Source organism: Macaca fascicularis, chromosome 16 (assembly GCF_037993035.2).
Source record: "Macaca fascicularis isolate 582-1 chromosome 16, T2T-MFA8v1.1".
NCBI lineage: Eukaryota > Metazoa > Chordata > Mammalia > Primates > Cercopithecidae > Macaca > Macaca fascicularis.
Window position 1 is genome coordinate 43462094 of NC_088390.1, and position 16663 is coordinate 43478756.

General features: G+C 44.7%; 1 protein-coding gene across 32 annotated transcripts in view; it reads left to right on the forward strand.

Annotated features, from left to right (window-relative positions):
* Positions 1-15499, forward strand: part of SYNRG (synergin gamma) — a 94997-nt gene extending 79498 nt beyond the window's left edge. For 22 of the 32 annotated variants that reach the window (XM_074019031.1, XM_074019040.1, XM_074019042.1 and 19 more), the window contains 3 exons: positions 10042-10152; positions 10476-10511; positions 11589-15499. In XM_074019031.1, coding sequence (XP_073875132.1) covers positions 10042-10152; positions 10476-10511; positions 11589-11720 — 279 coding nt within the window. In that variant the 3' untranslated portion in view covers positions 11721-15499. The remainder of the gene's footprint in view (positions 1-10041; positions 10153-10475; positions 10512-11588) is intronic. The other 10 variants (XM_005583947.4, XM_015438416.3, XM_074019029.1 and 7 more) reach the window with 1 other exon arrangement.
* The last annotated feature ends 1164 nt before the right edge of the window (positions 15500-16663 follow it).

Here is a 16663-nt window from a genome sequence, read left to right on the forward strand (position 1 = left end):
TTATTCTTCCCTTTTACAGATGAAGAAACTGAAGCACAGAGATACTGGCGAGGCCTGGGTTTATTCTGACAGTCAGAAGTCAACTTTCTCAACCTCTGTTCTTTGTGGCCACCTTGAGATGGGCAGGTCGGGTGGGTAAAACCAGAGAGGTACTTAAGTTTTTGTAGGGGGAATGGGTTGATTTTAGCATCAAGGTTAATGAGTTCAAACACCAGGAGTCTTTTCTGGCAGCAACTTGTTATAAACAGTCGGGTTCTTTTCTGCACGTTGCCCTTGCATATATATACCAGGACTGTAGAGTAACTTAAAAGCCTCCTTCTTTACATTTAGATTTTAAGGTTCTTTGTTTGGGTGGCAATCGGTTCTTATTGCAGTTAACACTTGAAAACTAGATTTCTATACAAACCCCCAAATCAGCCACCCATCTCTTCTCTCCTGTTGCTGCTGGGAAAAGATGACTGTGATCATAAAGCGTCTCTCTCCTTTCCATGAGCTCTTGGAAGAAAAGGTATCACAAAGACCAGGTGTACTTGCCAAGCTCGTGAATTTGGGGGAAAGGATAAGTGGGGAGATTCCTGGGTTGCTGCTGTGTGTTTACTTCTTGAGATAGCTCCTCTCGCCAGGTGAAGTGCAAGCCAGTTTCATTTTTGTGCCTCTTCCCAAGCTCCTGTGGCTGCAAGCTTGCTACAGCTGCACCTTCTAGACTCTGAACACCCCTCCACACCTTTTCTTTTCTTTTTTTTCTTTTTTGGTAAAATAAAAAAAAAATATATATATATATACACACACACAATAAGATGTGAAAATCTTGGTTGTACCACTCAATGAGTTTTGAAAAATGCATACTCTCAAGCATATAACCCATGCCTCTATCAGGATATAGACTACTCCATCAATCCGGAAGTTTTCTTATGCACCTTGTTAATTGTCGCCCTACTCAGATATAATCCCTGGTGTGATTTTTTTTATACCAAGGATTAGTTTTTCCCAGACCTTTTTAAAGAGACCTTGGAATTTGATTTTGTTGTTTTGAACAAAGCCTATTGGGTTTGGGGCCCATCTAACCTGGAGCTTTGCCCTGTTCACATATGGTGGCTCTAACTCCTTTAGTGTAAACAAATGTGAGGTAAATGCAGAAAAGGGCTGGACATTTATGCCCTTCCCTCAGACTCCCATTGTGAGCATCCTTTTCTAGCGTCAGTGTCTAGATGCTAAAGAGTGGTTTTACCTAACTTTTGTTTTTTAAGACACTAGGTAAGGGTATAGAGATGAATTAATCTTCCAACTTGACAACACAAGAATGTACTGTAAATTGAACCTGAACACCGGAGTATTCATTTCTCTCAATACCCATGTGCTTCCCCTTATAATTGCTTTTTTCGCTAGGTTAGCTGTGGCAGAACAACAATCATTCTTTGCCCAGATTATACCATGTCATTGTACCCTTGATAACTGCTAGGTATGTCCTCTGTCTGTAAAACTTGAGTTTCCCACTGCATGAGGAATAGCACACATTCCACAGAAATAGTGTAAGGTGTTACTTGTCATGAAGAAGCCTTTACTCTAGCAGAACTGATGAGAATACCTGCATAAATGTAAATGACATAAACCAACATCTGTGTAGTTCAAATCATTTGTAACAAAACTATACAAACTCCCAGGACTCTGGATTAGACGCTCAAACCGGAGAAATCATTATTAGAAAGAGGCATGATTGAGGTTTTATGGGAAGCTTTTAATGCTTAACACTATTGCTTCATTTCAGCTAAATGACTTCCTTAATGAACTACATTGCCACAGTGAGGCCCTTTGATTCCATACTACTATTACTATTACTATTACTATTACTATTACTACTACTACTACTACTGGTTACCTTTTATTGATATTTTGCACCTAAGGCCTGTCAGTCCTTGTGCTATATGCTTTACATTCATTCTAATTGAATCCTGGTAACCCCATGTCATCACATGATGAGTCCTTATAAGGGGAAGGTAGGAGGGGAAGAGTGAGAGAAAGTGATGTGACAACAGAAGCAGAGAGAAGAGGAAAGTGGCAGATGCTACCTGCTGGCTTTGAAGATAGGACCACGAGCCAAGAAGTGCAGAGGCCATCTCTAGCAGCTGGATTATACTGTAGAAGTAATTATCACTTTTACAGATGAAGAAATTAGGGCTTTGAGAAGATGAAACTTGACTGAAACTGACAAGTCTGTGATTTGAATCTGTATCATTTCAGAATCCATTCTTCTTCCTACTCTACGTTACTTCCAGCTTTTAAGTTACTGAAAATGACTTCTTTCTTCCCATGAAGACTGTGAGGCTGTTTCTGTCAGAAGACAGCTGCTTCACCTTCTGCAGTGAAAGTCGCAGAACGTAGTGCTGCATCACAGTAGTCATGCTTGGGCTAAGGAAGGCAGGGTGCACAGTCTTAAACTCCAAACTGTGACTCCTTGATGTTTATTTAAGCTGGAAAGGACACAGTCATTCCCCTATCCATGGCGGGGAATTGGTTCCAGGACATCCCCCATTTCTGGATATAAAAATCTGCAGACATTCAAGTCCCTGATAAGAAATGACATAGGATTTGCATATAACCTATGCACATCCTCCTGTGTATTTTAAATCATCTCTAGATTACTTATAATACCTAATACAATGTAAATGCTGTGTAAATAGTTATTATACTGTATTGGACCTTTTTATTTGTATCATTTTTGTTTTTTCCTATTTTTTCCTCCGAATATTTTTGATCTGAGATTGGTTGAACCCATAGATGTGGAACCCATGGATACCGAGGGCTGACTGTACTGGCAAAGCTTTGTGCTCTCTCTTTGGTACTCTTTTTCCCTGGACTAAGGCTCCCTCTTGTGGTAGAAGCATGTCTTCTCCGGGCACAGACTGAACACCTGCTTCTTTCCCAAGAGGTAAAAATCACCTAGTTTAGTGAGATGTGATGCACTGAGGTTGGCTCCCTAAGTGGCTTGTCATCTAAGGTTTTATCTTGTGAAGTGGGTTGAAGTTCAGTAGGGTTGGAACAAACAGAGAATTCTGTCCTGGAAAATTAATCGATTTTTGCCATATAAAATCTAAGAGAAGAGAAAAGATTGTTATTCACCTGTATTTTAGTCAATTGGCAATCACACAGGCTCTTTGATTCCACTGTTCACCTCAGTGAAATATGAATTCTTTTGTACTTCCTTTCAATGTGAAATTGACCTGTGAATTTCAGAGTACTTATTTCCTATTGCTGTGACGTATCAGGAGAACAGTTTATTTTTAATGGTGATGGCATTTTTGTCGTCTTGCCAGTCTGCACAATGTTTTAGACACGGGATCTTTACTGTGTCTCTGCAGGGCTATCCTCAGTTGACAGAAGGCAGCTGTGGTAGACAGAATGATGGCCCCTCAAAGCTGCCCATGTCCCTGGAACCTCTGAATATGTTACCTTTGCAAATAGGATTAAGTTAAAGGTGTTTCATTGGGGAACGTATCCTGGTTTGCCCAGGTGGCCCCAATGTCATCACAGGGATCCTTAGAAGGGGAAGGTAGGAGGGGAAGAGTGAGAAAAAGTGATGTGATAACAGAAGCAGAGAGAAGACAGTGACAGAAGCTACATGCTGGCTTTGAGGATGGGACCACAAGCCAGGGAATGCAGAGGCCGTCCCTAGAAGCTAGAAAAGGCAAGGAAACAGATTTTTCCCCTAGAACTCCCAGAAGGAATGCAGTGCTACTCACCCATTTTAGACTTCTGAAATCCACAACTGTAAGAGGATACATTTGTGTTGTTTTAAGCCGTTAAGTTTATGCTACTTTGCAACAGCAGCAATAGGAAAGATTATACAAAATACTGTAACCAAGCAAATACCAAAACTTTATAATTGCCTATGGAACCTGTGTCTAGATCACCCTTTGTATCAGTCAAACTAGACTAGGTTATGCTTCAGTAACAAACAGCTTCTTCCATCTTAGCAAAAGCAAAGCTTTATTTCTTGCTCAGGCTATATGTCCATCTCAAGTTGGTGGGGGGCTCTGTGCCATGTCCTTATCCAGGGACCCAGGTTGACAGAGCCTCCACCATGTGGAACACAGCTGGTCACCATGGAGGGTCAAGGGAACATGAGAAATAGCACATTGGTCTTAAAGGCTTCCTCCCAGAGGTGACGCTTTTTTTTTCTTTTTTCCTTTTTTTTTTTTTTTTGAGATGGCGTCTTCCACTGTCGCCCAGATTGGAGTGCAGTGGCGCAGTCTCAGCTCACTGCAGCCTCTGCCTCTTGGGTTCAAGCTATTCTCCTGCCTCAGCCTCCCAAGTAGCTGAGATTACAGGTGCCGCCACCATGCCCAGCTAATTGTTTTGTTTTGTTTTTGAGACGGAGTCTCACTCTGTTGTCCAGGCTGGAGTGCAGTGGCATGATCTCGGCTCACCGCAACCTCCACCTCCCGGGTTCAAGCAATTCTCCTGCCTCAGCCTCCTGAATAGCTGGAATTACAGGCAAGCACCACCACACCTGGCTAATTTTTGTATTTTTAGTAGAGACGGGGTTTCACCATGTTGGCCAGGCTGGTCTCGAACGCCTGATCTCGTGATCCACCCGCCTCAGCCTCCCAAAGTGCTGAGATTACAGGTGTGAGCCACCATGCCCGGCATTTTTTTTTTATTTTTAGTGGAGATGGGGCTTTGCCCTGTTGGCCAGGCCGGTCTTGAACTCCTGACCTCAGGTGATCCACCCACCTCAGCCTCCCAAAGTGCTGGGATTACAGGTGTGAGCCACCACACGCCCGGCCTACATGTGACTTTTGCTTAGTTTATTGACTGTGGCAAGTTACAGGCCCATGCCTGATTGAAAAAGGGGTAGGGAAGGCCCATCCTACCATTCCATAAAAAGGAGAAAGATTATTGGTGAAGAACACTAATGACTACCAAACTCTTCTTCCTCAATAAGGATCTTCTTGGACACCATTGTAGGAGTTGATTGTAGGCTAAAGACTCAGGATTCTATATCTCAGTCTGACACTGGCGCTTATCAGTGTCAGTAGGCCATATATAAAATATATATTTTAAATCTTTACTAAATGCATGAAATACTTGCCAAATAAGGAGACGATCAATTTAAGGTGACTTATAGAGGGCATATCTTCTTATATGAAGGCAGCCAAACTGTTATCTTATATGACTGGTGCCAAACTCTTGCTATTATACTACAATAAACACCCTGTTTATACATGTATACTTAGTTAATTTTGTCAGCTGAAAGAGTAATTTGATCACAGGATCATTTATGCAGAGCCTTATGGTTTTAACTGGCTATTACAGTATGACCTTTTCATTTGCTTTCTTTGTGCCTTTGGTAAACAGATATTAAGGGGCTTTATTAATTGGATTGATTTCAGGATTCAGAGTTTTCCCAGATTTTAGTGATTTCTCAAATAGCCCTGATTCAGTAACATGATGACTATCTATAATGTGGGTTACAGAGGTGATCCTATGTTTTAACCTCTTTAAAAAGCTTGCTAAGAGTTCTTCAAAGTGAATAATTGTGATAAGCATATAGACTATGTTTTCACTTCCAGACATGTTTTATGTCCATCTGAGATATATAGAAATGGGAGAGAGGTGTTAGGGCAAGTGAAATTGTTACCCTTTTACAGATGACTGACTGCAGAACAAACAAGTGTTAGTGCCAGCCTCTTCTGCATTTGACCACAATGACCATGGTTGCACTAAAAAAGACAAGAGAGAAAAGAAAAAAGATCCTATGACTTGGCTAAGGCCGTGTAAGTTTACTTTGATCACCTATACCAGAGTCCTCTTGCACACAGTTGAAACATACACCTCCCCTTTTCTTCTTCGAAAACCATGTGTTCTTCCTTCCCCTGCTGTGATCTCAGTGGATCTAGCTCAAATGTGTTTAAGAAAGGTTTGTGGAGCTAGTTCATGGTTTATTATTTCAAATTAGAAAGGAACAGGGAACATCATACATAATCTATACGTTTTTATAAGGAGAAACCTTTTTTTTTTCCTGGTGAGGAAAAATACGGATCATATAATTTTGCTTTGTTGCTCAAAAACAATGTAGAAACTCCTCAGTGGTTCAGACTGGAAGAACTATGGGAAATGTAGCTGTTACTTTGACAGGAATTTGCCATCATCCTGGGTCACCTCAGTATCCATGAGGACAAACCAGCTTCCATGCCAGGCTCCCAGATGCTTGACTGCCTGGACCACAGGACCTTTGCTTCCCCTGCACTTCAGCCACCCACTGGCATCATCACAATGGGCTGTGTTAGCAAACACTGTGCAGCGCCTGTGCAGTCTCGAACCCAGACATCGAACTTCCTGAGTCCGGATTGGCAACCCTCCAGTTGTCTCACTCTTCACTGGCACTGCTGCTGTTTTTGGTTCTCAAGACAGGGTATTGTCTCTTTTACTGTGTTCCTATCAACCCTCTTCTGTCTTCACTTCTTTTCTCACCTCCTTACTCTCCACAGTGCATGAGGCATCCCTCCTCACTCCCTTCAGTCATGCTCATTAGACAGAACCCAACCGGAATCAGTGCAGCCATCCACCTTCTCCCCCACCTTGACCCACCGTGTGCTGGTGGAGAGAATCACTGCCAGTTTGCTGCTTGAAGCTCGCAAGGCTACTGCTATTTCAGACACAGCCGAGGATCTCTCACCTCCTGCATTAGAGTGAGGATAAACCCTCTGAGAGGAACTCCTCAACTTCTAGGCTCCCACGTAAGATTCCATTCTGTCACACTAGTGTGTTAGATCCAGTTCTTACTGGCTTGAAAGAGTTTGTTAAATGTTCAGGAATTTTATGAGCCAGTTGTTAAACATGGTTATTACTCAAAATTAAATGAAGACTGGGTGCAGTGGCTCATGCCTGTAATCCCAACACTTTAGGAGGCTGAGGTGGGAGGATCACTTGAGGCCAGAAGTTCTAGACCAGCCTGGGCAACGTAGTGAGACCTCATCTCTACTAAAAATAAAAAGTAGCCAGGTGTAGTGGCACACACCTGTATTCCCAGCACTCAGGAGGCTGAGGCAAAAGGATTGCTTGATCCCAAGAGTTTGAGTCTACAGTGAGCCATGATCACGCACGTCTCTGCACTCCAGCCTGGGTGACAGAGTGAGACTCTATCTCAAAAGCAAGACAAAACAAACACAAATGATATAAACTTGCAGTTAAATACATTATATTAAAAATAGTGGTAATAAATACTTAAAACATTCTAGTTCTTAAATTTTACTATTTGTCTAGCTTTCAGGGTTATTTATGTCTATCACAGGGCAACCAACTGTCCCTGTTTGGTCAGGACTGAGGGATTTCCTCAGTGCTAAAAAGTGATAGAGAAAATGTTATTAGTGCAGATTAAACTTAAAAGTGTGTGGCCAGGCACAGTGCCTCACACCTGTAATCCCAGCACTTTGGGAGGCCAAGGTGGGCAGAGCACAAGGTCAGGAGTTCAAGACCAGCCTGGCCAAAATGCTGAAACCCCGTCTCTGCTAAAAATACAAAAATTTGCCAGGTGTGGTGGCAGGCACCTGTAGTCCCAGCTACTCAGGAGGCTGAGGCAGAAGAATCCCTTGTGAATCCAGGAGGCGGAGGTTACAGTGAGCCGAGATTATGCCACTGCACTCCAGCCTGGGCTACAGAGCAAGACTCCATCTCAAAAAAAAAAAAAAAAAAAAAGTGTTAGCTGGGTATGGTGGTGTACACTTGTAGTTCCAGCTACTTGGGAGGCTGAGGCGGGAAGATTGCTTGAGCCCGGGAGGCAGAGGCTGCAGTGAGCCAAGATGACACCACCACACTCCAACCTGGGCAACAGAGTGAGACCCTGTCTCAAAATAAATAAATAAAAATAAAAGTGTGCTGCGGGGCCAGGCACAGGGGCTCATGCCTGTAATCCCACCACTTTGGGAGGATCACTTGAGCCCAGGAGTTCAAGATCAGCCTGGGCAACATAGGGAGATATCATCTTTACAAAAAATCAAAAAATTACCTGGGCGTGGTGGCACGCACACGTGGCCCCAGCTATTTGAGAGACTGAGGTGGGAGGATCTCTTGAGCCCAGGAAGTCAAGGCTGCGGTGAGCTGTGATCATGCCACTGCACTCCAGCCTGAGCAGCAGAGTGACTGGACAGCTTTCCAAGATTGAGACCTCCTCTTTTAACCATTCTCTGTGTGTGTGTGTGTGTGTGTGTGTGTGTGTGTGTGTGTGTGTGTGTGTAGTGAATTAGATAATGCATGTGAAGAGCTTAGTATAGTGCTTGGCAAAGTAAGGGCTTATTAGCTGTTGTTCTATTTATGGTCTGTAGCTGGTGACTTTCAGTTCTCTCTGCAAGCAGTAGGCCTGTATGTCTATCCAACCACCTGCTTATGTAGCATGTGGCCTTTGCTGTCCCACAGGTGGCTCCAACTCAGCTTGGACCAAACTGAACTCTTCTCCTCAGCTTCCATCCTCAAACCTGGTCCTTCTTTCACATGTCTTATTATGGTGAATCCCTTCAGCTGCCCGGGTCCCCCAACCTCTCCCATCCAGCAGGTCACCCAGGCCTGCTCATTCTCCTGCCTTGGCAGCTCTTTTCCGTGTCCATTTCTCCCCATTCCCCACCGCCGCTGCCTTCATTCTGACCATCGGTATCTGTCTCCAGGACTGCTACAGCAGGCTTCTGGCTGAGACCCACGCCTTGAGGATTGCCACCCCCAATTCATTGTCTATACACTAGCAAGAGGGATCTGTCAATAATACGAACCTGGGCCTGTGCTGATCCAGTTGGAACCCCTAGTGGCTTCCAGGATGCTCCTTATCTTCCTTGAAGTCCTCATGCTGTGGCTTCATCTCCTCCTTTCGTGGGCTCTGCCCCCACCCTCTAGATTCCTTCCCATACCCCATCTTTAGCTCAGAGGCCTTTGCCTATGCTGCTTGTTCTGCATAGAATATCCTTCCCTCCCCTACCTCACCCAACCCCATCCCCTTCACCTAGCAGCTCCCATCTACACTCAGCCAAGGTGATTCTAAGTTCTAGGAAGCAGGCCGGATACGGTGGCTCATGCCTGTAGTCCCACCACTTTGGGAGGCTGAGGCGGGTGGATCACCTGAAATCAGGAGTTTAAGACCAGCCTGACCAACATGGTTAAGCCCTATCTCTACTAAAAATACAAAATTAACCGGGTGGGCCGGGCGCGGTGGCTCAAGCCTGTAATCCCAGCACTTTGGGAGGCCGAGACGGGCGGATCACGAGGTCAGGAGATCGAGACCATCCTGGCTAACACGGTGAAACCCCGTCTCTACTAAAAAATACAAAAAATTAGCCGGGCGCGGTGGTGGGCGCCTGTAGTCCCAGCTACTCGGGAGGCTGAGGCAGGAGAATGGCGTGAACCCGGGAGGCGGAGCTTGCAGTGAGCTGAGATCCGGCCACTGCACTCCAGCCCGGGCGACAGAGCAAGACTCTGTCTCAAAAAAAACCAAAAAAACAAAAAAAATTAACCGGGCGTGGTGGCGTGCCTGTAACCCCAGCTACTCAGAAGGCTGAGGCAGGAGAATCGCTTGAACCCGGGAGGTGGAGCTTGCAGTGAGCCGAGATCGCACCACTGCACTCCAGCCTGGGCGACAGAGTGAGACTCTGCCTCAAAAAAAAAAAAAAAAAAAAAAAAGTTCTAGGAAGCAGTCTCTGGCTTCAGTCCCCATCCTCCTCGGGTTGGGCTAAGTGCCCCTCCCTTGTGCCCTGGCACTCAGGACTTCCCCTAAGTAAGCACACCTGGCAATCATGGCACTGCACTGGCTCCCTGGCGCCCACCCGAGACCGAGTTCTCAGAGGACAGAGGGCGTGTTGTACTTGTGCCGGCCTTCCTAGCACCTGGAAGCATGACGGGTTCCCAGTGGATGTTTGGGAAGTTAAATTATTGTAGGGGTGGTGCTAGAGTACTTACGTTGCCGCTAGACCTACTGGGGGTGAGCAATGAGGGAGTGAAGCGAACAGCGTGTGGACTTGCTGGACTTCTTACCCGTTTGTCTTGTCATCCTCATCCTCACAGCCAGATGAAAACTCGCTGGATTTTTCCTCCTGTATGCTACGGCCTGGGATTAAAAATGCTCAGGAACTTGCCTGTGGAGTGTGCCTCTTGAACGTGGACTCGAGGAGCCGGGTAAGCCACGCAGCCTCGTTGCAGGTGGCAGAGGGCTTCCCTAACGTGACTCGGGACGACCTCATCTGGCCCACTTTACTGCGAAGTTTGTGACCAGAGGTGGGGATTTTCTCAAGTCCTAAAAGCTGATGATAGGAGCAGACACATCCCCTCGTGAGGGCAGCGGGGGAGCTGTGGCGGGAGTGGACGCGGCTCTCATGCCTGCAGCACCCTGTACGTAGTGGGGTGGTCAGGAGGAAAGGGTGAACCTGTAAGGATGTGTTCGGAGGCAAGAGGCCCTGTTCTGGGAATGTTGTTGACCTGTGGTTTCAACGTTATTTCAGAAAGAAGAGAAGCCTGCAGAAGAACATCCTAAAAAAGTATGAACCAGTTACACCTTATCTTAGCGTCTCCATTTTAATTTTGAGTGTGGAGGGCAAATTGGATGATTCCATCCATTGCATCCTGAACTGTTCCAGTCATGAATCCTTCACTGAGTCAGTCTGGTTCCCATAATGTTTGATTGAGTCTACTAATGTGTCTGTGTGGCTCCACTTCTGTCTTATTTGCATGCTTGTTTCTCATAATTGGCTTCTGGTGTTGCAGTTATTTTTCTCTGTGATGAATGGGGTGACAGAACGAGCAACTTCTGGAAGCCTGGAAGGTGTAGTGACACACAGAAGGAGATCAAAGAGCTTATCAGGATGTAGCCATTTAGCCATATTTTAACAGACAAGCCACAAGTTGTGTTTCAGAGTTTTGTTTATATGCAGTGCATTAGAACACTAACCCCAGGACGCGGCTGAGGTTTGGACTACTGTTCCATGGCTGGCTGTAGCTTACCGATAAGCCTACTCATCTGGAAATAATTCTTATGTGTTTAATGCCCATTCATTTCAAGGCTTTTTTTTTTTAAACTCTATACCTGTTTGGACTTTTTGATAATGTAGATTCAGTTATTCGCTCCCAATGCCATTCGACCCTAAGAGTTGTTAACTGCCGTTCTCTGACTCTCGTTCTCGAACTCTTGTAATTTTTTGTCATGATAGGCTTGTGGTCAGCTGCAGAAGTGTAAAGGATTGCATGCCGCAGTCCGATGCCAGCCTTAGGAGGAGGGCTTCCTTCAGCACAGTGAGGGATCCAAGCTATCCACAGCCCTCGGCTACTTTAGTTCCCCTTATGATTCCCCCGCTCCGCCCCATAACCTCTGTCTGCCTTTTCCATGGAAGATTTGGCCGCCTTTTCCCGAAACTAGGTTTAGTGGTAACAATTTTATAGCTTTAATTAGCAGTAAAAAACCTTCTCTCTTAAATTCCTGTAGCTACCCACTCAGCTTTTGTGTGTGCCATTTTGGCCTCAGCCTCTGTGACCTGGAGAGATGTACATGTTGGTTTCTGAAAAGCTCTGAGATGCAGAAAAAGCCTGACTTGTCCCACATCTCTGTTTATTTCTGGCAGGCATTCAACTCAGAAACAGACAGTTTCAAGCTGGCCTACGGAGGGCACCAGTATCACGCCAGCTGTGCCAACTTCTGGATCAACTGTGTCGAACCAAAGCCTCCTGGCCTTGTCCTGCCTGACCTGCTCTGAACAACTCCTCTGTGAAGCACTGACTTTTTTTTTCTGTGACACCCCACGGGGTGACAGGGACCAATCAGTAGAATGCGAGCGCTGCACAGTTCACTTCCCTGAATTGATGTGAAGAACACCGCAAGCGACGGGGCCCCCGTCACCCCCACGGCCAGTCTGCGGGGCTTCAGGTAAAATCGTCCCACTCAAGCGGCACGTGGCGCCAGAAGCTTGCTCACTTCTCTCTACTTTTCTTAAGGTTTTCTAAAATACAGACCACAGCTTTCTGGATCTAAGGAAGAACTTGCTGCTGCAGTATTGAAACTGTGAAGAACTGACATTTTTGAAGAAAAATAAACTACTGTTGCGGGACTAGAATGGGCAGCTGCTTGGAGCCAGTGCTTGTTTTTACCCAGAACACTTACTGTCCTGTGAAGTAGAGTGCATTTATTTGCATTTAGTTTGTTAATGTCTGAAATGAATAAAAAGAGGAAATTACGATTAAACTGATGTTCTGCTTTTTATGGAGAAGATTCTGCCCGTCTGCCCTGGACAGTAGCAGGGAGGTGAGGGCAGATTTTACCCACTTGGCTGTCACAACTGAACCAGTTCTCTACTCCTTCCCTTCATTGCTGTCAACGCTCAAGACTTTTTTCCAAAACATGCCTGCAGTCCTGAAGAATGGCACTCTGCAGTCCTGAAGAATGGCACTCTGCAGTCCTGAAGAATGCTCATTTTCACACAGGCCCAAATCCTGTGTATCAGGATAATATCCTTCCCTGCAGGAGCCTTCACTGCAAACCTGTTTTGCCGCATGCAAAGACTGTGACCATGGAGTTTTCTCAGACAAGATTTGTAAAGGCAGTGGAATGAAATCTCTTGGCAGTGGCCGCTCTCCAAATCTCCAAAGATGACTACATAGGGACCAACACTGCCTGACTTTGCAGTATCTGTGAGAAAAACCTGAAAATTAATTCAGGGTGAAAATGTGGAGTTCTTGGCCTAGTGTAAAGTATCAAGATGTATATTTATGGGATAGATACATGACTTAGAAGAAAATTGTCCAGAAATAGTACTGAGTTTTAGATGGAAAAGACTCGTGCTTCCTGGAGTAGGGAATTTTCTTTGCCATTTAATCTGAATGCATAAAATTAGGGGGAAAACTCAAGTGGCTAAGAGCTGTTATTCCTAGGAAGAACGTACCAATCTAGGGCACACGTCTCTCTGAATTGTTGATTATGCGCTTTATGAAGAGATTTTTCAATCTCATGTGCTTTACTTTGTGCGGTTTAGGCCCTCTGACCTAGACTTTTATTTTTAAACCGACAAAGTTGGTCTTGTCTATAATTGCTGCTTTTACATAATTTATTTTCCCTTCTCAGAACAAATTCTATCTTGGTCCGTCTTATAGCTTTTCCATGTTCTCCAAGAAAGGTGTGGAACATTTTCATTAAACAGCTGTTGCTGAGGCTCCTGCTTGACCTTCTGCTCGCCCCAATGCAGAGAGAGGCACCGAGGAGAGAAAGGCTTTTCTCACTCGCTCCCGATGATACCGTCTCTGGCCGTTCCTGACTGAGACAGCTCGCTCTGAATTGGTACCTTTGGAGCTTTTGCTCACCACAAGGCTAATGGGGTGTTTCTAACAACACAGGAGGGACAGCTTGTGGCAGGCTTTTCCTGAGGCCTCGGTGCTTTCATCCTGGGCGGCACCAGGTCCACATGGAGCTGGAATGCAAGCAGGCTTCTAATTGGTCTTAAAAATTTCTTTCTTTTTTTTGTTTTTTGAGATGGAGTTTCACTCTTGTCACCCAGGCTGGAGTGCAATAGCACAATCTCAGCTCACTGCAACCTCTGCCTCCCGAGTTCAAGCAATTCTCCTGCCTCAGCCCCACGAGTAGCTGGGATTACAGACATACGCCACCACGCCCGGCTAATTTTGTATTTTTAGTAGAGACAGGGTTTCTCCATGTTGGTCACGCTCGAACTCCCAACCTCAGGTGATCCGCCTGCCTCAGCCTCCCAAAGTACTGGGATTACATGCATGAGCCACCGCGCCTGGCCTAAATTTCATAACAGAACCATGACAGCAGAATCTACCTTTGCAATAAGAATGTTTCCCAGGAGTTAGAGACCAGCCCTGGGCAAGATGGCAAGACCCCAGCTAATTATACAAAAAATAATTAGCCAGGCATGGTGGAGTGCATCTGTGGACATTTGTGGTCCCAGCTACTAGGGAGGCTGAGGCAGGAGGATCACATGAGTCCAGGAGTCTTGACAGTGACTGTTAAAAATTTCTTTCTTTTTTACAACAGCCTAGGTGATAAGAGAGAGACTGTGTCTCTTAAAAAAAAAAAATAGTAAGTTTCCCAATTTGAAATGTTGCTAAGACATTTTTTTTGAAATGCTGTGTAGATGCCTATCATGTCACAGTGGCCCAGTATCGACATTTTAAAAAGTAAGCTTGTTAGCTGGGCTGGTTTCTATTCCTGAGAAATTCCAGAATGCCTCAGATACAATTCCTTAGTATAATTCCCACTTTCCTTACCAAGAGCGATAGGCTTAGTCACTCCGTGGGAGGTGCCACAGGAAAATTCAGCAGACGTCAACAGAAAAGCCTTTGCTATGAAAAGTATTCACTACCTTTCATATCTCTTGAATACTTGAAATGTTTAATTAGATGCCACCAATAGGGATCCAAGGAGTGTGGGACACCATTGCGCTGCTTTTCTTTATAAACATTTATTATAATGACTCAACACTGCATTCAGCTTCACCTCAGCTCTTCCTGTTAGCCAGGAGCCCCGTGTCCTTGGAAACCGTAACCAAGGTTACTTATTTCCATACTGTGTATTGTGTCAGCCCGCTTCACCCCACTGCTTGAATGGTGATTAATAGCACTTTTCTTTTTTTGGTGGGATGTTTTGCCTTTAAAATTTTTATGGCTTAGTGTGTAATTTCATTTTTGTCTGGACATGCTTGAGATAGAAGAGGTACTGGATGTATTAGGATATTTTCCATGCTTTATTTTTCCTGTGGCTACTAGTTAGCATTTCATAGGGGTTGTGAATTTTTGATTATTTGAATGTTTTGTGTCCATACACATATTTGAAGGGTTTTGGGGGTCTTATTTGTTTAAAGGTGTCTTCTGTTTGCCTGTTTAATGTGTACTTCAGCTTTGCAAAGATTATAGGGCTGTATGTTACAGAAATAGGAGATGCTGGCCCTGTACTGGGGACCACTACAAAAATTCCCCTGAACACCTTTGAGGTCAAATGCCTGCCTTTGTGAACAGTTCATAAACTGACATTTTCAGACATCTGCCATTCAGAAGGGAGCACTGTAGCCTGCTGTAGACCATTCCAGCAAATGTCAGAATGCAGGGCAAGATGTGTGTCGACTGTGTTTTTTAAGTTTAAATTACTTATTTCTTCAGGTGAGTGTGCACCAAATAACAATACTGAAAGGCCCGCCCCTTGCAAGGCCGAGGAAATAAAGCTTAAGTGAAACAGCTCTTGGGGGGAGAAATGCCACTTTACGAATACTTTTCTAACAAAATAGCATTATAATGAAGTTTTTACTTAATTCCATTATTTATATGTTGATGTGAATATAAGTGGTTAAAAAAGTATTCTTGTGGGACATCTCATTACTTTGTAGCTGTGGCGTTATTAACCAGTGAATGCTGTGGTCTGTAGCAAAATGCGTTGTCTTCTGTGTGATGTGGAATTCAGGCCTGTAATTTTAAAAGATGGTGTGGTTTTTCCCTTGTTCATATTTTAATAAACAACTGCTCTAATTGATATGTTTAGATATTATAAAGCTTTACCTTTAAAATATTTTCAGGGTCTGTTCTGAAATCACCCACTGTTAAACTTCCCTCACCAAAATACAAGTGTAGAAGAATGTCAGGCTACTAGACCTTTTCTTGGTCTTGTCTTTGTTGGGTTGATTTCACGTAGATGCAAGTCACGAGGATGAACAGGGGCCCACGCACTTAAGATTACAAAGGTGTTCAGCTTCCTGTGTGCGAAGAACTCTTAGTCACAGCCCCGCAGTGCTGCTTGCCAGGAATTCTACAGGTGATTTTCATTAATTACGAAGAACATCGGTCACCAGGTGTCTTCTCGCCCTAGGACAATGGTTATTTGGGGGCTCTTATTCAGAAACTCCCAGACTCAAAGCTCAGCCTCATACTAAAGCAGCCAGAGCCTCCCTGGATTATTTGTTTTTTTGTTTGTTTGTTTTTGATCTTACAGCATTTGTTGGTTCCTCTGATTTCTCATAGAAACTATTAATTTTTTTCCTTTTAATTTTTCTAGAGAATAATGATGCATGTTTATAACAGTGGGCAGCCAGAGGTATAAAGCAATAAAAGGTAGAACTTAGATGGAAAAAACCATTGCCACAAACCAGGTAAAATGTTTCGTGGATATTTGTCTAAGTATGTAGCTACTGGCCTATGTATGGCTTCCTGCCAAAATGGACCCAAAAAATCTAGAAAACGATTCCTCTGGTGCGCAAGCTACAACGTCCCTGACAAATGAGGCCAAAGAGCAGGGCTGCGACCGGTTCCCATCGCACGGGCAGACTCCCAGGAGGCCCTCCATCCAGAAGGCAGGCACGCCCTAGGACAGTGGTTATTTGGGGGCATGTGGAAAGCTTTCGCCCAGTTGTGTCCCAGGAGTGGGACAGAGGCGAGCTCATTCACCTTCTACCGTGTACCTGATGAGCGGTGCCGCCCATTTTATCAGGAGCAGTGACCTGGGTGACATTTCCAAAGTTAAAGGCAGCCATTTTTTGTTATTTGCTTATCGCTTATACTGAGGTTTGGTTTAGGGCATTTTTGTAGGTAGTAATAGTTGAGCAGAGGCACCTTTTATTGAAAACCAGTTTCTCTGATGGAGGACATGTTGCTTTGGGGTGCTCCACTAACCAAGAGGAAACCAAAACTAGCACCCCGATCA